This window comes from Ambystoma mexicanum, chromosome 11 (genome assembly GCF_040938575.1).
Source record: "Ambystoma mexicanum isolate Mex_15411 chromosome 11, UKY_AmexF1_1, whole genome shotgun sequence".
NCBI lineage: Eukaryota > Metazoa > Chordata > Amphibia > Caudata > Ambystomatidae > Ambystoma > Ambystoma mexicanum.
The window spans coordinates 830790984-830815864 of record NC_090934.1 but is presented as its reverse complement, the minus strand read 5'-3'; the positions used below and the strand labels follow the sequence as shown (position 1 = coordinate 830815864).

General features: G+C 43.1%; 1 protein-coding gene across 1 annotated transcript in view; it reads right to left on the bottom strand.

The window, feature by feature from the left end:
- Positions 1 to 24881, bottom strand: part of OTOG (otogelin) — a 1239067-nt gene that overhangs the window by 1145957 nt on the left and 68229 nt on the right. Inside the window, exons 2-3 of the mRNA XM_069625375.1 lie at positions 12623 to 12757; positions 12362 to 12516 (exon numbers count right to left, since the gene is read on the bottom strand). Coding sequence (XP_069481476.1) covers positions 12362 to 12516; positions 12623 to 12757 — 290 coding nt within the window. The remainder of the gene's footprint in view (positions 1 to 12361; positions 12517 to 12622; positions 12758 to 24881) is intronic.

Genomic DNA, 24881 nt, shown 5'->3' with positions numbered 1-24881 from the left:
TTCCATTTCTCGATGGAAATAAAACAATCGCTCTTAGACTTCGGTAAAGATATTGCTACCCTTGGTGAGCGGGTGGAGGCTAATGAACAGGCAATACAAGCTCTGTCACAAGAGAGCAAACAGACAGATATTGCATTAGAGGAACTCAATAGGGCAACACAAAACTTCAAACTGCAATATGAAGGTCCCGTCGTTCAAACATAAGGGTGAGAAATCAACCGGAAATGGTTCTAGCCTCCCAGCTAAAACATGCCGCCCCTGAGGGAAGAGAGGGAAGACCTGCCCTACCCTCGCTTCAGAATGAACCTTATCCACTGGATTAAGGAAAATGAGGTATGACCTACCACTACTTCCATACTTCCATTCTTGCTCCGATTGTACATATTGTAAATACTGTCTACGTTGTCTACGCCCAGTGTGTAGCCCACTGTTCTTATGCCTGCTTACTGTACATATTGCCTGTCTTCAATGTCCTGTATACATTTATGAAATGTATAAAATGCTTGTCCTCATACAGCAGTGTAACCGAAGCTGAATAACCCTCTTTATGCCTATTGTGCCCTGATACCCTCGGGTCTGGTGCGCATTACAAATATTAAAACAAACAAATAAACTAGATATTTGCCGACTTGCTCCCAGGAGAAGAAAATCTGCAAGTATCAATTGATCGACTGCATAGGACGGGCCTGAAAAGGAGTGACCCAGGGGCCCGCCCACATGATGTTCTAGCTGTGTGCACCTCATATCAATAAAAGGAACAGATTTTGAGAACAGCGCGAGAACAAAATACGATCACCTATAATGGGATGGAAATTCAGCTTTTTCAGTATTTATCCCAGATCACCCTCCAGAAAAGGTGCGAAATGTAACCAGTGGTCGGAGCATTACGGGAGCAGGGGATCAAGTACAGATGGACATTACCATTTAGAATTATTTTCTCTATTGAGGGCATGCAATGCAGGGTCACATCCTGTGAAGCAGGAATGGCAGTGATCCACATAGAAGATGAAGAAGGGGAAGGCGCAACAACGTCAGACCTTGGTTGCAGACTCCTGCAATCAAAAGCTTGGGAATGGTCAGTGGTGCCGCGTCCCGCAAGAAAGCAGAAACAACAACAAAAGGAGGATTGTAAGGCTCGCTTGAGAGGCCTGACTCCGAAAGGAACTGCTTAACGGATAACCAGAGCAGGAGTTGAAAACATATTGATCAGATGGGGCATTAATATCTTTTGAACATGGAGGAAGGGATGTTGTAGTTCATTTTGGAATTATCTGTCAAAGGGCAGAAGGGGGTAGTAGGATACCCGGCACGATGTCCTAGGGGTGTAGTTGGAACATGGCTGGGGATGGGTACTCTGGACTTTGTTAGTAAATGTGGCTCACACCAGGAGACTTAGCGAAGGGGTTGTTTGCGACAAGTTGGGGCTAGGGGGGAAGCTGGAGGTGCAGAGGCAGGAGAGTGGGCCTGCATGGTAACATTGGTTCAGAGATGATATGAGAATATGTAAGCACATGCTGTATGTAAGCCAACCAAGGTTTTGGTAGCCAAGTGGGTCAGTTTAAATACTTTACATTGAATATTAGGGGTATGAACACGCCAGCGAAGGGTAGGAAGCTTGATGCTCTTTTGGGGCATCAGCAACCAGATTTGGTGGCGCTCCAAGAGAAGCATATTTGTCTCTCAGATAAGTACAAATTTCGTCTTTGTCGGTACCCACTGGTGATACAGGCAAACGCAAAGGTAAAAGTAGCGGCCGAGTTATTGGCATTGAAACTTGACCCCCAGATTAAAGTTCTGAAAACACATATCCACAAAGAGGGACGTTATGTAATTGCTATTTTGGAAATAGGCTTCAGTAAAGTCACGGTGGCGTCAATATATGCCCCTAATATGGGCCAAGAGAGCTTCTTGAAATTAGCTATCAATCAGGTTGAAAGGCTTAGCGAGGGGGACATTACACTACTAGGAGATCTCAATATGGCTTGGGACCCCTTGCAGGATTAGAGCGCAGTTACCTCCCCAGTGCATTCTGCACCTTCTAACCTTTTAAAACAAATGTTTTTACATTTGACCCTAGTAGATGCCTGGCCGGCTCTAAAGGGGGAAACGAAAGAATATACATTCTACTCCGTTCGTTTTCCTGTATTGATTATGTGTGGGTTTCTAAAACTCTCATGGGTGGGGCCACAGATATGACCTGTCACCCAATAGCGCTTTCAGATCATGCTCCACTAACAATATAGTTACATATAGAAGGGATGACCCAGAGGGTATGGATATGGCGATATCCGTCAGAAGTAGTTCAGGATAGGATGGTTAGGGGGAATATTGTGGCAAAGATAGAGGAATTCTTTGAGATCAACATGACACCTGATGTATCTGCTAATGTGGTGTTGGATGCATTTAAAGCCTCAATCCGTGGCACTCTTAGCGCTGAGGCTGCAAACAAACGGCGACAGAGAATAGCTCTGATAGAAACATTGGAAGCTGAATTGCAACAAGTAATGCAGGAAATGGATCCTGAAAGTTTAAAAGCATATAGGATTGCAAGAGCCAAATTAAATATGTTCCTGAATAAAAAGGCAGAGAAATCTCTGCTGTATCTGCGCCAGTCACATCATGTTAAGGCCAATAAGGTGGATAGCGAGACGATTACTTCAGAAGATCACCTCACAGACTCTTGTCAATACGATTACCAGATGGGGGTAGCGTCACCAAAACTTCTCAAATAATATCACAATGTCACTTGTTCTATTCACATCTGTACCATTCCGGGGAACCAGATGAGGGATTGCAGAAATAATATTTGCAGATAGTAAAGCTTCCTCAAATTTCGCAGTTAAAGCGGGATGTTCTGGAAAAAGAAATCACAACAGAAGAGGTAATGAATGTCATTCATTCATTTTCCATTAACAAATCCACAGGACCTGACGTGTTATCTGCTCCCTTCTATAAAACGTTCAGTAAAGTATTAGCCCCAAGTTTAACATACCTTTATAATTCATTTTTGAACTCTGGGAGCATCTCCTCCTCTATGGAGGAAGCGAAGATTATACTTTTCCCAAAACCAGGTAAAGATTCTGGGAGATGTGTGTCATATCAACCTATAGCTTTAATTAAACTTGATGGTAAAATATATTAAAAGGTCCTTGCAAATAGGATCGAAAGCTTGCTTCCATTTATCGTCGGCCTGGATCAGTCGGGGTTTAATAGAAATCGACAAACCCATGATAATATACGTCGATTATGTCATGTCCTAGAAAAAGTGGCAATTAAACATATCCCTGCGCTGCTTTGTATCATTGGATGCCAAAAAGGCTTTCAAACAGTGTAGAGTGGTTGTTTCTTTTTTAGGTCATGGCCCATATGGGATCTGGTCCGCAGTTTATCGCAACAATCAAAGTTAATTACAATCTCCCGGTTGCCTGCTTATTAATAAATGGACAACTCTCTCCTCCCATTTTCCTGCAGAGAGGCACAAAGCAGGGGTGCCACGTGGCAGCATTGTTGTATGCTATAGCCCTTGAGCCTTTTCTTTCAAAAGTCTGACAAACGCAGGATATCCATGGAATAGTTTTTGGGGAGGGAGAACATACAATCATGGCATACGCTGATGATATGCTGTGTGGCAGATTCAGAACCGGCCGTATCTTTACTGGGAATAGGAAGGGAATTGGAGTAGTATGAGTTGGTTGCAGGCCTAAAAGTCAGTCTAGCCAAATCAGAAATTTTAAATGTATCTTTTCCCCTTGCTCCCGTATCCTACTTACACACACAAACTGAATTTGAAAGAGCACAGGGGCGCATCAAGCTGTTGGGAGTCATAATAACCCCTGATTTGGAAGGTTTATATGAAGCCAACTTTCACCCTATTTTGAAAGAGATTATGAACCAACTCGGCAACTGGGGTCCTTTAACGATCTCTTGGCTTTGGCAGATAAATGTTATAAAGATGACTATTCTCCCCAAAATATTATACTTTTTTCAGGCACTCCCCATTCGAATCCCTGCAGCATTTTTTAAAACACTGCGTAGGAAGATATCTGAATATATTTCGAACAATAAAGCTTCTCGAGTGGCTTATGAGGTTTTGATGGCTCCCACTGAAAGAGGTGGACTAGAGCTCCCTGATTTTTATAAGTTTTATCAAGCAGCACAACTGAGAATAACTAAGGACTGATGGGGATCAGTGGAAGGGAAGTGTTGACTGCAGATGGATCGGGCACTGGGGGGCTCAAAGCTAGGGGAAGCACTATGGCTAACAAAACAAAAACGACCCCCGAACATTCATAGGAATAAAATTACACATTTAGTTGAAGATATTTGGGAATGGTCGGTTAGAAGGCATACTCTCAGCACTTTCCCCTCACCTTTTACTCCAATATTCTTTAATCCTGAATTCGCTCCGGGTAGTGACTGTCGGGCATTTCATAAATGGAGGCAAGCAGGATGCAGTAAAATTTGCAACTAAGGCAAGGGCCTAAACACGACTTTGGGAGGGACGATTGAGAGTACTATCAATATTATCAGGTATGCCACTGGATATTAGCCGCCCCCCACTCAGACAGGCGGCAGTTAGAGAACTGACTCCATTTGAGAAATGTGTACTTCCAATCGAGGTAATAAGGCCTTAATATCGAATCTCTACAAGATTTTGAACGGGTCTTCTCCCATTCTACCCCTGCATTATAAATCTAGATGGAAGCTTACTTTGGGGGAACCGGTCACAGAAAGAGTGGGAAGCCCTATGGAAGGATATACCTAAGTATACCCGATCTATACAACTCCGGGAACTCTGGTTTACATTATTAATGCAGTGTCATTATACACCCGCCCGCTTACATAAGATAAAAGCTTGTCTGTGGGATCAATGCTGGAGACAATCTGGTGAGATTAGGGGTTGGGGTCATGTTTGGTGCCATTGTGTGGTACTGGCGGTTTACTGGGCAGAGATTGATAGGTATATGCAACAACTGTTTGGCATGTCGAAAACTAACTCTATGAAGTCTAAGCTGCTGTTGATATTTGAATCTGGTATGCATAGTAACTCAAAGCAAAGATTTACTACATTTGTGGTGCTACAGTTGGCCGCCTTATTGGGGACTGCTCACAAATGGAAATCCAAGGACCCTCCGGTGGTAACTGAATGGTTTCATAGGATTTGGAACTATGTAGCATTGGAATGGACAACCTCTGCAATTCAGGGTGAACAGACTACATTTTCTTTGGACTGGGTAGAGGTGCTTGGGTTTTTACAATCAGACTTTAATTTACAACTCTGCCCCCAATGTTTGCATATTCTTGATATCTGTTGACTACATGTAAATAATACTATGTATGGGCTCAGAGGGGGGGACATCCAGCAATGGGGGTAAGGGGAATTGTTTTATTTTTTTTGTACATGTTTTTTCTGGAAAAATAAGAAAAGAACCAAATAAAAACAACATTTAAAAAAAAATATGTCTTTCTCCAATGTTCTCCAAATATCCCCATACTATGCCCTCCATCTCCCTGGTATTGCCTCCAAATATCTCTGATGTTCCCTTAGATATATGCATGTTTAGGGGGATCAGTGCACGTGTGTGCATGTGTGTATCATTTCTCACTCCCCCACTTTGTCTCCCGCTCTCTTGCATTTTCCTAATTTGCTCACTGACATTTACAATGCTCCTTGCAAACCTCCCTGATTTTTACTGCCAAATCCCCTGGATCTGTGAATCCAGCATTTGTACATAGAGTTCTCCTGCTCTATGTCAGAGTTGGGAGTGGACACTTTCGGGATTGTGGTAAAGATTGGTTGAGAGCTTGAAGAAGGGGCTCGTTTGAATTGATTGCAAGTTCCAGGTTATAAGTGTGAGTAGCTGTGACAATGTTGGAAGGAGGGATACATAAAATACTGCACACGGAAGAAGGTCAAACAAACAATACGGACAGATAGGTATGTAGGTTCTCATCATTAAGAAATACTAATGGTATAATGTTTTATGCCCAATTCAGTACATAGGACCCTCCAAAACAATATGTCACAAATCACTTTAGAAGATGAAGACTGCAAAGTTCCGGGACCTTGCAGTGTACTATTGCTGTGAATGGTGTGAGATTTAGTTAACGCTCTCCTACAGTCCAGCCTGTGAAGCCTTTTCTCTTCCTTACCAGGATGAGGTGGAGGATAGAAGGAAGGCAGAACAATTTTCTGACTTAAATGAAAGTCTGAAACTACCTTTGGTAAAAACGAGAGTTTTATCCTTAAAACAACCATAATCTTGTGGAATATGGTAAAGGGTGACTTGGATGAAAGTGCCTGCAACTCGCTCACTCTACCGGCTGATGTTAGAGCTATCAATAGTATTGTCTTAAAGGTCAACAACCTTAACGGACATGTGTACAAAGGTTCAAATGGAGCAAAAATCAGGAATTTCAAAACCAGGTTAAGGTCCCAAACCGGAACCTGAAAAGGAGATGGAGAGAACACATTAATTAGCCCTTTTAGAAATTGAGTCACCAGTGGGATCTTGAAATAAGAACATTCTTCTGATGAGCGCTTAAAGATTGACAGCGCTGCCGAGTAGCCCTTAATGGTCCCAACCTGAAGACCTTTATTTTCTAATGAAATCAAAAATGATAAAACATCCAGAGTTGTACACTGAAAAGGATCAACATTCTTTTCTCTGCACCAATTTCAAAACGTATTCCAATGTCAACGGTACAGAAACTTTGTTGCTGGCCTTCTGGCCAAAAGCAACACCTCCATTACGTCATCCGGGATGTCCCAATCCTTATTTCTCATCTTTACAGAAACCAAGTGTGAAGGTTGAGAGTGATGACCTCTGGATGGACCTCTTGCCGCGAGAGAAGGTCCTCTCTTTGTGGAAGACCTACTGGAGGACAGATGGAAATGTCCAGAATGTCCGGGTACCATGTTCTCCTGGCCCATTCAGGGACAATTAGGATCATGTGTTTCCTGACTGAATCTTCTCAACCTCCTGATCACATGAGGACTGGAGGAAATGCAAACAGGAGTGGAAACTCCCAGTCCACCATGAACGTGTCTCCTAGAGCTCCTCTTGGGGGTAATTCCCTTGAACAGTACTCCTCGCACATCCTATTGACATTGGTTGCAAACAGATACACCTGAGGGTTTCTCCAAAGGGTGAAGATCTCTTGAAGGACTTCCTGAGCTAGTACCCACTCGTGGGAGACTGCGCTCTGCCTGCTCAGAGCATCCGCCCCGCTAGGTGAACTGCCGATATGGAGCTTCCATCTTGAATTGCCTAATACCAGAGCTGCATTGCCACTCTGCACAGTGGTAGTGACCCTACACCTCCTCTATTGTTGAGGTAGTACATGGCCACTGTGTTGTCCGTCATTATCAGGACATTCTTTCCTCGTACAGAGGGCAGAAAAGTCGTCAGCGCTTGCCGGATTGCTCTCAGCTTGTAAAGATTGCTGTGTAGTTGAGACTCTGATGGAGACCAAGGACCGCTGACTGTCAGATCATTGGTGTGGGCTCCCCATACCGTGAGTGAGCGTCCATCACTACTGTAATCTCCAGCCATGGTTGACAAAAAGGTTCTCCCTTCAGAATATTTTCCTCACAGGCCCACCACAGAAGATCCTGTGAGACTCTGGTTGTAATCTGAAGTTGGTCGAACATCTTTCCTGAGAATTGGGACCACTGTGTTCCGAGAGCCCATTGAAGGGATCTCATTCTCAGTCAGGCCTCTAGCACCAGAAAATCACAGGATGCTATGAGGCCGAGCAACCTCAAAAAATGAAAGGACGGAAGACTCTGGGCACTGTGAAATTTGGTTTCTGAAATATGTCTTGAGCCCTCACCTCAGGTGGCAAGCTCTTTCCCGAGGATGTATCTATCACAGCTCCGATGTATTGGAGCTTTTGGGAAGGTGACTTCCCTAATTGAGGGAGAAGCCCAGTCCGAGAGTGGCAGGTAACGTTGAGATGATCCCGGGCTTGTTCGGTTGAACGCACCCTGGTCAGGCAATCGTCCAGGTAGGGGTAGACGTGAATCCCCCCTCTCCTGAGACTCGCTGCCACCACCGCCATCAGTTTGTTGAGAACCCTCGGGCCGGAGGTCAGCCCGAATGGCAGGACTCAAAATTGATAGTGCGAGCCACCAACCGCAAACCTAAGGTATTTTCTTTGCTTGAGATGGATTGGCACATGAAAATAAACATCCTGAAGGTTCAATGACACCAACCAATCCTGAAGTTGGAGGGCCTGAAGTATCTGAGAAAGAGTGACCATCTTGAACTTGTCCTTCCTGAGGAACTTGTTCAAGTATCTCAAGTCCACAATGGGTCTCAGTCCTCCGTCCTTTTTGGGGATCAAAAAATATGGGGAATACCAACCCTTGTTCCTCTCCGCTACAGACACTGGTTCTATAGCACCTTTCCCTAGCAGGATTAGAATTTCCTGCACAAGGAGCAGATCTGGAATCCTCAAAGAGTGTTTCCCCAGTGGATGGTTCTGAGGCTTCTTTAGAAAAGGAAGGCAGTAACCGTAGCCTACTGCTTCCAGAGCCCAAGCATCTGAAGTAATGTCTCGCCATTCTTCTAGATACTGAAACAGTCTGCCCCCCACTGGTGAGTTGTAATTCAAGCCCACAGAGTGGTTTTGTAGAGGCTGTTGCAGAGGACAATGGTAAAGAGGCTGCTGCTTGAGCTGGCTTGACACCTCTACCTCGTCCACCACAAGGACATTTTCTTTGGCCTCTTTGGCTGGCCATTACTATCGCCCTTCCAAATGAGGAGTAGTAGGGAAAAGATCTACTTTGCCAAGGTTGTCCGCTAGGATGAAAAGGCTGAAGTTGCCTAACAGCCGTGCCTAAAGATTTGGCTGCCGTCTTCGAGGTATGCAACTTCTCAAGGCTCTGGTCAGCCTTGCTGCCAAAAAGATGAGACCCGTCAAATGGCGTGCTGAGAAGTCTAGCCTGCACATCAGGTGCAAAACCCAACTTTCGCAACACTCAAGATCTGCGCATCACAATGCTGGTAGCCATGGACCTGCTGATGCTATCTGCAGAATCCAATCCAGATTGAAGGGACTCACACTTGGCTTCTTTGCCGTCCTTAACAATAGATAAGAAGCCGTCCCTTTCATCCCTTTCGGGAATATGCTCTGTCGCCATAGAAATACACTCCCATAGAGTATACAAAACCTTTGCAAGGGCACAAGTGGAGTTGGCAGATTTTAATGCCATGTTCCATGCGGAAAATACCTTTCTTGCCCATCCATTTATGTGCTTGTCGTCCCTATTAGGAGGGATGGTAGGGTACGTTGTTGGTTTTGAAGTAGGCATACCTGCCTGCACCACCAGACTCTCCGGAGTTGGGTGCTTTGACAGGTAGCCGGGTTCGCTACTGAAGGGACAGTATTTTTTGGTGAGATTTTTGTCAACTGTTTGTTTAGTTTCCTGAGTCTCTCAATTCCGGGCCACCCCTTTTTTGAAGTGCCACATGGAAAGGCAAAACTGGATCCGTAGGTGGACCCTTGTCCAGAATATCAGTTAGATCGTCTTGGTCACAGGGTGCTGGAGGCCTAGACAAACTCAAGTATTCGACAACCTTACACATGAGCTGTCTGTAAGAGGAGTCAGCATGCTCCCCTGGTTCTGGTTTTCTGAACTCCAGCTCTGGAGAGTTGTCAATTCCACTTGCATTGTGCAAATTATCATATAGATCTTGCATTCTGCTTTCCTCTGAAATAAGGCATTCAGGCACATTAGGTATACCGTATTGAAGCCCAAAAGGGGCATCTTCATAATCCGAATGCTCCTCCTCCTCAAAAATGGAAGTTAGGGACTTGAAAAAGTCCTTCTCCAGGAGTGGAATATTTATGTTTTCTGGTTTTGAAACCAGAGGGTTCGATGTTGTCGAAGTCGTCGATGTTTTCTTAGATAGTGTTTAGCAGGCAAAATTGGCGCCGCTGGCGTCGATGGTTTCGGCATCGATGTTGACAGTGGCGTTGATGGCATTGACAGTTTAGCAGGGGTCGAGGACCTGATGCGCGTCATTGGCACTGATGGCGTCGAAGGTCTCGCAGGCGTTGTGGACCTTGCCCTCTCCCCATGTCTCGGGTGTTCCTTCGATTTCTCAGATCGAGGCCTTGAGAGCTCTCAATGAGGACCATGTCTTTTACCCGGGCTCGAGGACGTGCAAGTTTTAGGCCGAGACCTCTCCTTTCCAGCTTCCTTAGAAGGCTCAGTAGGAGCACGGCTTTGTTTCTCAAATATTTTTAGCATTTCCACACCGAAAGCTTCCCATTCTGCTGGGGTAGACTTTTTTGAAGGGCACGCAACCCTTTTGGGGGAACTGTGGGAACTGTCAGATGAAGAAGTCAACGAAAGCAACCTGTGGTGCCTCCTCTTTGACTTCTTTGAAGATGATAACAAGTGGCGAGAACCACTCCTAGACCTGGAATGCTTGGCCTTCTTCCTCCGAGAAGAGTCACCTCTCGACTCATCAGTCAAAGGCCTAGAAGTTCGGGGCTTGGGGGACTTGGTTGTTTTACCTACCTGGAATTTCCCCTTCCGTTCCCTCAAGGCTTTTCCCATCATGGCTTGACACTTGGAGCAAGCCGTAGTATTGTGGTCCTTCCCGAGGCACCACAGGCAGATTCGATGAAAGTCGGTTAGGGACATCTTCGAACCGCAATCTCTGCAATTTTTAAAAGCAGTCTTAGGTGTCGACGATGTAGATGAAGAAGAGATAATTGTCGAGATTCAAGACAATCGCTCGAAGTAACAAACGTCACAATATGAGGCGTGCCAAGTTTCACACAAAGCAAACGCTGTTACGGAACTGAGGCCAATGGGAGCCGTGCGTATTAAATATCTCCTCCGATGATGTCACCATTGACGTAGGCCTTCGAGGAACATCGACTCAACGCCATCGATGCATGGACTTCTCTGCCGATTTTTTTTTTAAAGCAGATGAAGCTGGACATTACATGTCGAAGATGAGGAATACGTTGGAGGACACCATACATTTGAATGGTGCAATTGTCAGAGTAGGACATGTGGCTTCCTCCGTTTCCGTCAAGTCTGAAGGGACTTAAGGCAGGCAGGCAGAGAAAATGCCTTTTCACTTTTGAACCATGCTGGAAGACTTATCTTTGGCCTTAATCATCAAGACAAAACAATACAGCCCTCAAGTTCCTTCACATGCCTCTGATACAGGATCCTTCCTGTCAGTACAACACAGGTCTACAGGAAACCCCTTAAACACTTCAAGCCCTACCAAGTTGTAAGAAACCTTGCAAACTCTGAACCTTGCACTCTATATGCTAGGTCCAGATAAAAAAAGGCTGTCCCTTTCACAGACACATAACTCCTACCTCGCAACCTATCTTCAGGTTCGATATTTTAACAAAAATAATCTATTTACTAATTCTGGTAAAAATTGATTGTGGATAATTCGAAGCACTAGAATGTTGGATGGTTTGAGGTCTTACAATGCTTCAACTTTTCTAGATATTTATCAAGAAAGGTGTGAGGTTCACCAAGGGGCCACAGATTAGGGCAATGTAAGGTAGAGCAGACTGCTACCATCCCGGCGGGGCTCTAGAACAAGCCTCACAGCCCTAAACGGCCTTACAGCCATACACAGGGCAATAGGCATAGTACACGTTTTTGTACTTGCAGCCTTCCACTAGTAACAGAAAAACGTGTTTTCATGTCTTGGGGTGCAGTGGGGCTTAATCCATGGGGATCAGAGGGAGGTGAGGTGGCATAGGAATGCTTTGGGGTGGGGTGGCCTTTTCAAACCCCAAAAATGAACAATGAACATTTCAGGCCACTTAAGGTTTGGATCGGTGACCAGTGAGTAAACATGGATCACTTTTGTAGGGGTTACCTCAGGATGACTGCTTACACACAGGATTCGTATGACGTCACTGAAAAGCTGTTATACAAATCCTATCGCAGCAGCATTGCTAAATTTAGGAGAGAAATGTTTTCAAATGAAAGGCCTTTTTTGAAAGGTATAAACATGTATTGCGTCCATGACATTTACAATCTCAAATGATCGTCAAAATCAAATGACTTCAGTTGTGATTAACATTTCAACTAGTCCAGGAATGGAAACTGCGCTATATGTAAGTACCCAACATTACATATATATTTGTGTAGAGACATTAATGATGTGCATTTTCTGCAGACTCGGTAGTCTCATAGTTGACATATGTATATAGGCATGGGTGGTATAGCCCAGTGGCAATGCACTCGTCTTAGAAGCAATATGACGAAGAGCAAAACAGGTTTGAATCCCGGGTCTGCGCCTAGAAACCTCTTCGGTATTAAGCGCATTATAAAAAAAACAATTATAATGATGTATGTTCCTACCTGTATCGAGAAGCTCTGCTCATCCATGTCATTTTGCCTCACAAGATCATATGTGGCCTTTCCAGGAAAGTAGTAGTAAAGTCCATCAAATGTTTCAAAATGGAATTGACCCCATGTTCGGCAAATGCTATCTCTTTCCGCACCTGTATTAGGAACTGCGGGGAAAAGATATTGTTCGTTTTAAATGCCACATGTTCAGAGGTAAGTTCATATATTAAAACTGTATTTTATAAAGAGCATTGCACAGGTTTTCCAACGCACTTGTTTGGCATCTTGACCCTGTTGCATTAAATCGACTGCAGTCACATCGTCGTCCCTTTACACATTCACCTCCATTAAAGCAAGATTCTAAATGAAAACAGATAATTTGAAAACATGTTAGCTGTACAATGTAAGCTAGAATCTCCAAACAATTAAAAAAAACATATTTTATGATATTTAAGATGAACGATTTTAAAATACAATTTGCTTCTTTATTAATCTTTAATTATTAAATTGTACAAAAGTACAGAATATAAGACTGGTTGTGAAAAGTTGGACTGTATGTTTAAATAAATGGTACGAGATTCATTATGCGGCTCCATATTGGCAAATGTCGTTTCATCTGCTTAGAGCAGCTTTTTCAAAATCTCACACCTAATTTAAAGGAAAGAATTTATGTGATAATACTACATACAGTAAATAGCCATTGGGGAAGGTTTTTTCCTGATTCTGAAAAGCATTTGCCATATATTTTAGCACTGGGTTTATTTATTATTCAAATACCGGACATAGAACATTTGGTGAAAGTGATTAATGGGTAGTTGGGAAATAAGAGAAAAGAGCATTCTTCATACCAACGATGTTTAGGTGAGTGGTATTATTTATGACTGGTGTGAGAAACCTGACGTTATTCTCCCACCTACTCCCCCAGGATCTTCCATTCAGGTGGCCTGGGAAGAACCATTGCTTTTGGATCCTGAGAGTCACAGGGGATTGATAGAAGAATACCCATTGTTGAGACATGGTATTCCCCCTTTCCCAATTATACACCAATCCACTCTCCTTCAGCCTTAATGAGGTGTTTCCAATCACACCCCATCTCCCCTCCCTGTTTCCAATAAGTACATGGACGAAGAAGAGGCGACCGGGAGCAATGAGGATTACCATAGAATTAACATAGGAATGCAAAATGAGGTTTAGCATGTAACACCTATGAACTGTCCCACTAATAGAGTCAGGCAAGTTCAGGCACTTTATTCTGACAATTCACACCTGATTCCACTTGACTCTTTACACTAGAATACAAGGTGTGGTTCTAGCAAAGAGTATGAGGAAGCTGGGGATTCTGACTGGACCAGAGGAGCCAAGAAGCAAGGAGGTGCAGGAAGAGAAGCCTGGAGGATCCAGAGGGGAACAACGTGTCGAGCCGCTGGCCCAGTGTTTCTGTGGGGCGCAGCATGACTAGGGAGCGGTGTCCCCAGGGAGTCTGAGCGAGGTAGCCTGTATCCTGCTGGCAGTGCTCAGGGAAATGTTTGATCCATTGTGACGTGTGCGAGTTCCAAGGGTGTCTGAGGGGCAGGTGGGGAGACCCAGAGCTCGGCCCAATGCATCCAGGAAAGGCTGCTCGCCAGCGCTATGCTACTCTGTGATTTTCAAACAAGTGAGAGAGAAACTCGGGAGTGTGCGGTTGGCTGAAGCAGAAAGGGAGAAAGACAAGATTTTGTAAAGTGGCGCAGAGTGGAAAGCGAGAGTGAAAGCATAAAAGGACAGAAAGTAAGACAGAAGGAACAAGGAAAGTGGAAAGAAGGAGAAAATGCGCTAGCGGCGCAGAAAGAAAGCTAAGTCCAGAGTAAAGACATTTAAAGAGATACAGAAATAAGAAAAGGGTGTGAACGACCCGAAAGAAGGTGCAAGTGTGCACAACAAGAGTAAAAGAAGTGCGCTAGAGTCATGATAAGGAAATGGATAGGTGCAAGTGTGCACAATAGAAAGAGGGAATTGCGCAAGAGGCACAACACAGAGAAAGTATAGCAAAAGAAGGTGCAAGTGTACATGACAAAGTGAAAGAGACACAGAGAGATAAAAAAGGGTGCAGGAAGCACCTGAAAATAAAAGGTTACAAGGAAAACAAGTACAAGAAATAAAGAGAGGGGCGGAAGATCAGTGTGGGCATGCTTAGGTGGAGCAAAGAGCCAGACACTTTAGAATGTCTCTGAATCTACCCCATGGGAAGATTGTATGTGAAATAAACTGTCAATAAGAGAAAGGTGCATACTGACAAGCTGAACCTGTTTTTGAACTTGCAGGGCCTAACCCTGGGGAACCCTAAGAGGCCTAATAAAGTTGAACACTTATTTTGGAAACAGAGCTTGGGGAAGGGAACCCTGAAACTAAGAAAAATTGTGTTTTATTTTGTTTTGTGTTGAACTACTTAAAGAGGGGCCCAGGTTTGAGGAAGGGAACCCTAAGAGGCCCACTAAAGACATTGTTGAACTTTGTGAAGAAAGGCATAGACTTGGGGAAGGGAACCCTGAGAGCCCTAACAGGAACTGTGCCTTTTTGTTTGCAACTGGAAAGATCGAAGCTTGGGGAATGGAACCCCAAGAGACCCAGAGACATTGTAAACTGCATTGACTTACTGTAAGAGCCCTGTGTGGAAGGTTCCAAGGGCAACCCTTTTGAGTTCAACTATTTTGAACTGGTAGAACTACACCTACTGGTAAGACTACCTGAAACCAGCTGTGGTTTACATTTCCTTTTTGAGTCACCATGTTTTCTTTAAGAAGACTTCCTACCATATTTTATCAAAGAGTGTGGGCAAGCATAGGTTTAGACACAGGCACATTTTGGTTTTGGACTTTCAGACATCTACGGCCCTTAGAAACATCAGTTGAGGGAACAATCCCTTTAGAGTTAGGCCGAGTTAGGTATTACACCAACCCTGGAACATTATGAAATAAAGGTTTTGGAAACTGTTACCATTGAGTCTGTGTCTCTCAATATCATGCCTGTCTCACACTGGATATTGTTGAATTCCTATAAGTTATCACTTATGCTATTTGAAATTATTTGCCCCTAACATAAATTCAGTATAATCATTTCTTAGGAAAAACTTCCATAGACTCAGGTGTTATCTTGAATGCAGAAAAGTGTTGGCTTAAATTCATTGAGCTGGTTCCCAAGATGAGGCAATGAACAGTTCACATATCTGTCTACCAAGGTCTGCACATTTTAAAAACCGACGACTGACTTGTCCTCATCTTGAAAAGATGAATGTAAGTATTGTTTTTGTTTTCTGAATTCAGGTGATTTATTAAGGTCTGTGTCTCGTTGGAAGCAAAGCCCCCAGTTTACTATACAACTAATTTGGAACAGTTTATTTCTGCTTTATTTAACACTATTTTGTATAACAACTTTATTTCACAGAGAAACAAATACCTGTGAGACGATTGTGTACATTGGATTTTACAACAGGAAACACAATGCATAGAACAGCAAGCAACAAGGAGTTGTTTATGCACACATTCCATTCAATCTTCCCCAGGTTTTTTGACAATAGCACCATACTTGAGATGCAATCCATCAGGTTGGGTCTCCTGCGTATTAAGCAAGAGTGTCAAATCCCCTTTACTGAGAACGAACATGGGTTATTAAACAAGAGTGTTGGAGCCCCTTTACTGCTGACGAACATGGGTCAAATACCCTGTTCTATGGAATGTCTTCCACTCAGAAGGGTCTGCAACCAGATATTAGCTAATTGCACCCTTCACTGAGAAGAAATACCCATTTGCATATCAGTCTGGTCCCACCGACAAGGGCAGTCCAGCACCGAAATGCTAGGCAATTCTCTGAACAAGAGAACCATCAGCAACCCCAGACACGTTTCAGCCTTGTTGGGTCTCCTCAGTGAAGTGAAGCTGAGCCTCTCTAAGGCATAGAGAGCAAGGGGCCCACATCTGGATTACCCTGGGTTAGTTAAGGTGAAAACCCAAATTTTACAAATTGAACACGATTGTGGGAGACCCTCTATTGAGAACGAACATGGGTCAAATACCCTGTTCTATGGAATTTCTACAAATGGATATTTTGCTCCTGTGAACGTTGCAGTGAGCTAAAACGTGGTTGTAAACCCTCCTGAGCGGAAGACATGCTATAGAACAGGGTATTTCCCCAATAATCGTTTCAGTAGAGGGGCTCCAACATTCTCATTTATTGGCCTCCTGCTTATCTTACATATATTCATTATCACTTTTCTCCGAGTGTTAAAGCTCTATAGATCCAGCAGCATGGTTGAGAAGGTGTGCCTAAAGAATGGAGAATATAATTAAATATAGATGTAGTTGGCAGGAATGGTATTTACTAACCCAGTGTAAGTGTTATGTGATTAAAGAAATCTTTTCCAAAGGTCTGTTACTCACAGACATAACAGGAACATGTATCCCAGCGTGGCATTCCTGCCTGTACAACACTTAACAGTCATCAGAAATCTTGCACGGATAGTCTATAAACATCTTTGCCTGGGACCCGAAACAACAGAGTAAGGCTTTTACATTAAATAATGCAGGTTTAGATCAAATTACCTCATCAAATACTTATTTTTCTTCAGATTGCTGGGTTCATATTTTCGCTCTATGTTGCTCTAGTCATAGTAGAGGTTTATACATACTGCTTGGGGGATTTTAAAAGCCTCAAGATTGTTGCTGCTGTTACCGTGCTTGATTGCAAATGTTTATAAATGGAAGGCACCTCAAAAATTCCTTACTGAGGTTTTTACATTTATTTCTCTTCATCCTTTACTTTCTACTTCGTTGAAAATCATGAACAGAGGTGTCATCCCAACTATCACCCACTTTTGGAATAACTGCCATTATCCAGCTTTTCCATTACATTCTTGTTTTGACTTTTTGTAGAGGGATTGCACCACAATGACAAATTTCCATCAAATATGTATTTGCAGTTCATTTCATCCATGCAGTTCTATGCCGAGGATGAACTATTTGGAATGACCATTGTGTGATTTACATTTCTTTCTATGCCTTTTACAATAGTGTCATTCTGGGTCATCCTGCTCATTAACTATTGTCCAATGTGCCTTGGCATGCACCAGGTATGCTTTAAATGACTTGTTCTCCCTTTTTTAAGAATTTGCAAACCACATTCAGCCTTTTTCCCTTCTCTAATGAAACTAGAAGCATCTTAATCACTTATGTATATACCTGTTAAAGGTAATGACAATGCATTAAAAGCATCACTTCGTTTAAGAGGGGTTCTTCCCTCATTCCACTCAGCGTTTATCAGCTCTGTGTCAGACATTCTGGGGCCCTCTGATTGCAGCATTGTCCCTCTGTTGTTCCTGCATCAGGACAGCATCGGCCAAACTCTGCTTTCTTTCTCTTATGGTGTGCCTCTACATTTGTAATGCTGTACACTTCTACAGCTATTTTTGATGGCTGGCTGGCAATAATTCGGTGCTCCCAAAATTAAAGGTTAACATCACTCTTTCCTTCATTTCAGAGAAGGGGATATGTGGAGCAGAACAACCCTTTTGTGCCAGACATTTAAAAAAAACGTTGTAGCTGGCAGGTGGAGCTGTCTGGTTGTTTTGTTAGAGGTGCATCTCCCATGCTGGAAGGTGCAGAAAGTATTCAGATGTGGCAATACGGGTAGAGGATGTCCCCTCTAAGTCCTGATGTTACTTCTGGGATTCTTCTGGGGTGTAGCTTTGTTCTTTTCTTCAGGTAGAAATCAGAGGCCTCATATTGTAAGTTTCTGGTGCTCACTGGATCTGGTGCTTCCATCTCGGTATGTCAGGTCAGCATGGATAGGGATCAGCAATGATTCTGTAAAGGGACAGGGTCCTCAAGCACTTGGGACGGGGCAGTACCCTCCTAGATAAAACAATACATTTCTGTTGTTTGGTGCCCTCTGGTAAGAGGAAGTCTAGTATAGCGGTCCTAACTACACTAATGAGATAATCGACATTCAACCTGAACCAACTCTTGCGCTATCCAATATCCTATTCAGATTGCTTCATCCCTCCTTACGTCACAACTGTACTTCCTCTGCTATCTCTCGTAGCCACATGGGATACATTGATACTCTTTACCTGTAGCAATGAATCAATTTTTTGCAAGATACAAGAGTCTAGGTCTATAGCAACAGCAGGTTTATTTCACAAAACATCACATGTTTTTTTATTAAAAAATGCATATACTAATTACTCCCCCCCAAGACACGTCATATGGTAATCAACTTCATAAAAAACAAACTTCAGACCATACTTCATCAATTCTTTCATGCATTTATACTTCAACTAATCACAAACCATACATAAACAGAAAAAACATGTGAATGCCCTTTGGCCATTAGCAACAATTTATGAGCAATATAGTGCAATATATATCACAATTACTGATGGCAATAAACCAATTTGACAGACATATGTGGTTACTGTTGTTTGCATTGTAAATAACCAATCAATCATAATCATAATCATACAACTCAATCTCCTAGATCATGAAACAGAGACATTGTCCAACACACTATCTTTTTTTTTTTTCTTTATTGTATACTGGTTTAAAAAAACCTTTACAAATTTTCATTAAGAAGGCATAAAATAATAAGAATGCAGTTATGATTTAAAACAAGCATCTTTAGCCAACATTTTACACATAAAATAAACTTTTCTCTTTTTTCAGTCCCCAACTGCATAAACAATTTCTTTCGTAAAATAGACTCATTCCAGTCTTCCATTCAATTCATTTCTTTCAACTAAAAAAACTGACTTGAGTCCTTCTATGCAACTTTGCATACATTTGCCAAAAACGCTATCACCCTTATTTTCAATATGATGCTGCGACCATGTAGCATTTCGAACCATAATTGCTCTCTGAATACACACGAGGTGTCAGTTACAAATTCCGCAAAGTAGGCAAGTCTTTCCTTCCTTAACATAGGACAACCAAGTAACAAGTGTGACAGTGATTCCGGAAAATCTTCATGCATACAGAATCTGCACACTTTCATGTTCTCCGGGATCAGTTTTCTTACTGCTCCTATTTCATTAGTATTCATAACATTCAATCTGAATCTCATAATACTATGTCGCAATCTATCTCATATATCATATAGTAGTTACACATATGACTGTACACGTGCCATGCCAACTAGTATGAACTCGGCCTGCTCAATCCCAAATGAAGTGTATGTTGTGCATAATGCATTCTGTGATGGTTGTCAAGCTACACTGAACTAAACACAAACATTGAAAAAAGCAAATACTTAGTTGTGGAACAGGCTTTCCTGCCTTTGATCTGTAATCAGAAATTAATATTTTCCCAGAGAAATGTTACCCCATTTTTCCATTAAAGAATATACACTTTAGGTGTTTGTCTGAGCATAATGGTGATATTACATTACAATTGCTCCCTTACCACTAAACCTACTGCCAACCATGTTTTAGAGTTTCAGTATCTGAACAATCTTCTGGATTATGCCAAAAATGTATGTGGTGCAACAGATATTTGAAATAATCTACTGCCAGAATTTGATAAAGGAAATTAAGCTGCTGAAATGAGTGGAAGATTTCTCTCAGCTGGCCAGCTAAGGTTAACCTGTTGGGCAGAATTGCAGGCAGTACCCTCTGGGACCACTACACACAATTAGGACTACATGCCTCATTACGAGGCTTGCACTCACGGAATTAAGGGGGCCGGTACGGGACCGGGCCCCTTCATTCTGTCAGGGCTGATTACAAGGTTCCCTTCGCAGGACCCGGATCGGACGCCTGGTAAAACCAGGCGTCCTTTCCGGGTCCCGCAAGGGGAAGAGGGAGTTAACAACAGGACACTCATAATGTGCCCGTTGTTACCTCCATCGCCATTCCCATTGAGCCCTATGGGGGCTCAAATGGGAATGGGGAATGGTTCCTGCAAGGAGGACTTACCTGGTCCTCCCATGTTGGAATGACCCGGTAAGTCCCCATTGCAGGAACCCGTTAAAGGAGCCCAGTTTGGAGGCAGCCATTGAGCTAATCGCTCCATGGCTGCCTCCAAACTCGTAATGAGGCCCTACAGGTGTTAGCCAAACCAACCTTTGGTATAAGTCTGTACCACACAGTTTTTGGTAGCGAGCTGAGCAGCCAGGCTTATCTCAAGAGTGAATGTGAGCAGTACAAGTAGTTACACAAAGGACTTTCAATCACAGTGGTTCAAGTAAACACTTAGGGCCTCATTAGGACCCAGGCGGAGTGGGTTTCCGCCAGCGCTAATCGCGGCGGACCCGTCCGCCGTACTACGAGTTCCCTTAGCGCCATGGAGGTTTTCTCCGCCTGGTTTTACCAGGCGGAGAAAACCATGGCGCTACGGGACCTCGTTGTTAATTACGCCACCGTATTTTACGGTGGCGTAATTAACTCCTTCCCCACTCCCATTATACCCTATGGGGCAAGAATGGGAATGGGGAAGGGCAGAATGGGGATTGGGGATTTACCGCTCCGCCGAGGTCGGAATGGGGCGGTAAATCCGCCAACCCCCATGGCGCTATCGACGGCTTTCCGCCGTGCTTCGCGGTGCATTTAGCACCGCGAAATCCGCCTGGGTCCTAATGAGGCCCTTATACTCAAGGTTTCTTGGTAAAAACACTTAATTTATTGCACAATCATTTAGAAATCATTTCACTAGGAGAAGACAACTTACTATTATAAACCAATACACTTCAATACAAAATTCTAAGGTTTGAGATAGTTTGAGCTCCCCTGAAATAGGAGCCAAATAGCAGTTCAGTACTTAGAAAGGGGCAAAAGGCACAAGGTAAGTAAAATAGATCATATATACTTTTAAAACAGTGCAAATAGTTTCAGTTCACCAGAGGAGTTCAATTCAAGTCAATAGGCCAGGCCAAAGTCAATGGGCTAGTGTTCTGGATAGGAAAGAGCAGTTGTGGTATCAAACAGTAAAGTCTTTGCGAAAGTTATTGGAAGTAGTTTAGGTGAAAAAGAATCAAAGGTCGGGCCACAAGCTGATTGATTGATTGATTGATATTTTATTTCTATCGCACTCGTACACAAGTTGGGAAAGCTTCACAAACTTTCACTGCAAGAGTGGTGTTCTCTCAATCGGTTTGGAAAAGTACTTTTGGATGAAGAAACAAATGCTGCTGAAGTCGGAGTTCCTGGCAGGTCCTGCAGATCTCACTGTTCCTGAGCCTCAGTGTTGGGCACAAGAGGGAGTACGTTGGGGGACTCCTGCACTGCACGGGATCGTCAAAGAAAGCAAACAAATTTGAGTCACTTCATTTCCAGTAGCTGTAGATTCAAGAACACAAACTGGTGTCCCTCTCCCTGGTTAATCCTAACCAGCCTAGAGAATGGTATCCAGGTGTCTTACGAGTTGATTGGTCCGACCAACTCAAATGAAGAAGCCGTCCTTGAAGGAGCTTCTCTGTCGAATGGAGTTTGGCAATTCGGACCTGCAGCAGGGCTTCACTGGGAAAACCAATGGTCCAGGAGTTGCAGCAGCCGTCCTCTTCCAGCTCGTCTTCGGTTCTTTAGTTCTGTGTTCGAATCTGCCTTCCAGTCCTGGAGACTCGCTTTTTAAACAGTTTTCTCCCATTCATTCCAGCCTAGCTGTCACTCATCCAGCAGGACAGTCAGCCAGCCAATCACGGCAGAGTGCATTTGGGTCTTGTCAAGGGTTTTGACCCATGTTGAATTATTAGGCGACAACAAAAACTGAATCAATAGACTGGGTAGATGTGGGGATGAGCTGTCGCCGCCCATCATTCTATCCCAGAACAAAACTGAATCAATAGACTGGGTAGATGTGGGGATGAGCTGTCGCCGCCCATCATTCTATCCCAGAACAAAACTAAATCAATAGATTGGGTAGATGTGGGGATTGAGCTGTCGCCGCCCATCATTCTATCCCAGAACCAGGAGAACCGCGCAGTTTTGCGCACACCAAAATGGTCGCCTAACCTGCCACCCACCAGTGCAAGCGTGATGGACCGGAAGCGCCAAGGGTGAAAGGTGGTGCCAAAGGAAAAATAGCAGTGCCTGTTAGATCAAAAGTGCCTTGAAATCACTGCTGTTTCTCTGAAGTGCAAGCTCAAAATGTCCATTTCAATTTGTTCAAAATCCGTTTTTAATTGATGTCAACAAGTTGCTAAAATCAGGGGCACAAGACCACTCTAAAGATTCAACCTTCTTGAGGGGGGTTCCACATCACCACTCTACTGTAAGGATGCCCATCAAAACAATGGCAGCAAGGATTAGAGCTGTCAAGCAAAATCCTCCTGTCAAATTCAAGACAGCTCCTAAAAAAATGGGTGCAGTACCAGCTTTGGACACAAGCCCGCGCTAGTGGTCTAAACTCTGACAGTAGAACTGTACTTCAGGAGTTGCCAGCCTCCTGAGACAGCTGGAAACTTCAAAGCCTTTTTGGCTAATTCAAAATTTAAACACCTGCTGTTCCCTGAAGACAGGCTGATTCAATTAACATTGCAAGAGGCTGGGAAACCTTCTCACCTCAGAACCACACACAAGAAGCCAGGAGATCACATGGACATGCTAAACAAATGTAGAGTGGCCCCCTGGCCTGCTGACCTCAGCCGACAAAATAGACTCTTGCAATTGAATGGGGTATGTTAATTTGGGTGTGAACTGTAAACAGAGCTCTGCCTGTCAGAAGAGACATGTGATCCCTGACTGCCAAGTTTCTGGGGGCGGACCCAAACACTGAAGTGAATTGAATTGAAGGCAAATATATGTTTTATAAAAACACTGATAACTAATTGTAACCAGATGACAGGAATGTACAATTTTGAGATCCTTAAAATGGAATTGTACCTACAATTTGATTCCTAACTCACTTCCGTACGATGTTCTGAGGCAAACCCCATGAATTATGGAGATTGCAGACACAGGGTTCACGCTAGAAAAATTAAAATTTACTGGAATATGGGTATAAAGGCAGTGTACATGTGTGCCATTTTTGGTAAACGTCCGATATTGGTAAATCAACTAAAAACGAAAAGAAGTTGTCATTTTTGAATGCAAGCCCCCAGGAAGATCAGAGTTGGGCCAGAATGTACCATAAGTAATCTGTAATATGTACATGTAATGTCAAACAACTGTGTATCTGGGAAATATGTGTAGTTATGAAAAATGATTTCTAAGGTAAAAGCAAAGGGGCGTTTCTTCAATAGATCGTAAATGGCTGACATCACTCTGACACACTATCCTTTCTCAAATCAGGGACCAAAGAATCCTTTGACCTATCAAATCTTGAGAGGGTTGGGCATGCAGAATTAGCCGACCCACCTATTTTCAAAACACATAAAAAGAGCCAATGGAAGCCAGGTAGCGACTTTCAATTTCCATTTCCTTGCGGAGCACGCTGACAGACGACTTCACATCCAGAGACTCCAGACTTCAAATCCATCAATCTCCAGAGACAAGAACTTTTGCCAGAACCGGTAGCAGACCCAGAAGGCAGAATTCATCCAGAGAACCAGTACCCAGTGGCGAGAGAACCGCAGCCAATCCTGACCCGATCCGTGACGAAGTCGCATTCCTGTCCAACATATAGTGTGAGTACTCAGCCAGGACTGTGCAAAACCCAATCTCTTAGTTTAATATAATCTAATTCAAACTATTTTAACCTATTGAGAACTGCATCATAGAAATTGTGTCCCTTCTTTTGATTCAAAGCTGCAAAACAGTCATCTGTCATTCTGAACTATAAAATTTCATTTCGAGAAACTACCTTACCAAAATCGTCCGTATCTCCGGAACCGTTTGTCCTAGGAACGTAATTTAACTGTCATTTTAAAGCTAAGATTCTAAGCTTTTCAACAAACCTAAAACCGACTTTCTACGCACTCGAAAAAATTGCCACGATTTGCGATTTGGCTCAATTTCTTCACTTGTCAAAATAGCAGCTGAAATTGGTTTGCAACCTGAGAATCATTCATAGAGCATTGCTAAAGTGATCCTGAACTAATTTAAAGTAGCTATCACTTACCCTGAACCTCCTATAGGGAATTAAAAGCAATTTGAGTATATTTTTGACTTCATTGCCACCACCTTTAAAGTACTTTGCCTGTGTTTAAAATCATCCCTGTTGATCTAAGCTTGCTAGGGGGGAACTGAATTGGGATTGTACTGTGATTGTATTCCTGAAGAGCTGTGTGTGTCACTTCCACCTCCTTACATTGCATAGAGGGGGGGGGGGGGGTGAATTGCCAAAAGGGCAAAAGTGATTATATTATGTTTTGCTGAAATCATAACAAGTTTATTCCTGTGTTGCTTCTTTTCCACCTTGCATTAACTTGTACCATATAAAGAATTCTCAGCTACCTTATCCTCTATACTACTCCTAAGTAATTACCCAGTGTGCTAGTATCACATCATCCATTGTTGATCACTCACTGTCATATGTCTAAGTGTGATATCAATTATTAATTTATTATAAAAGTACGATATATAAATATTGATTCTTAAATAAACCTTTTAAATTTGCAAAACAAACTTACTTCT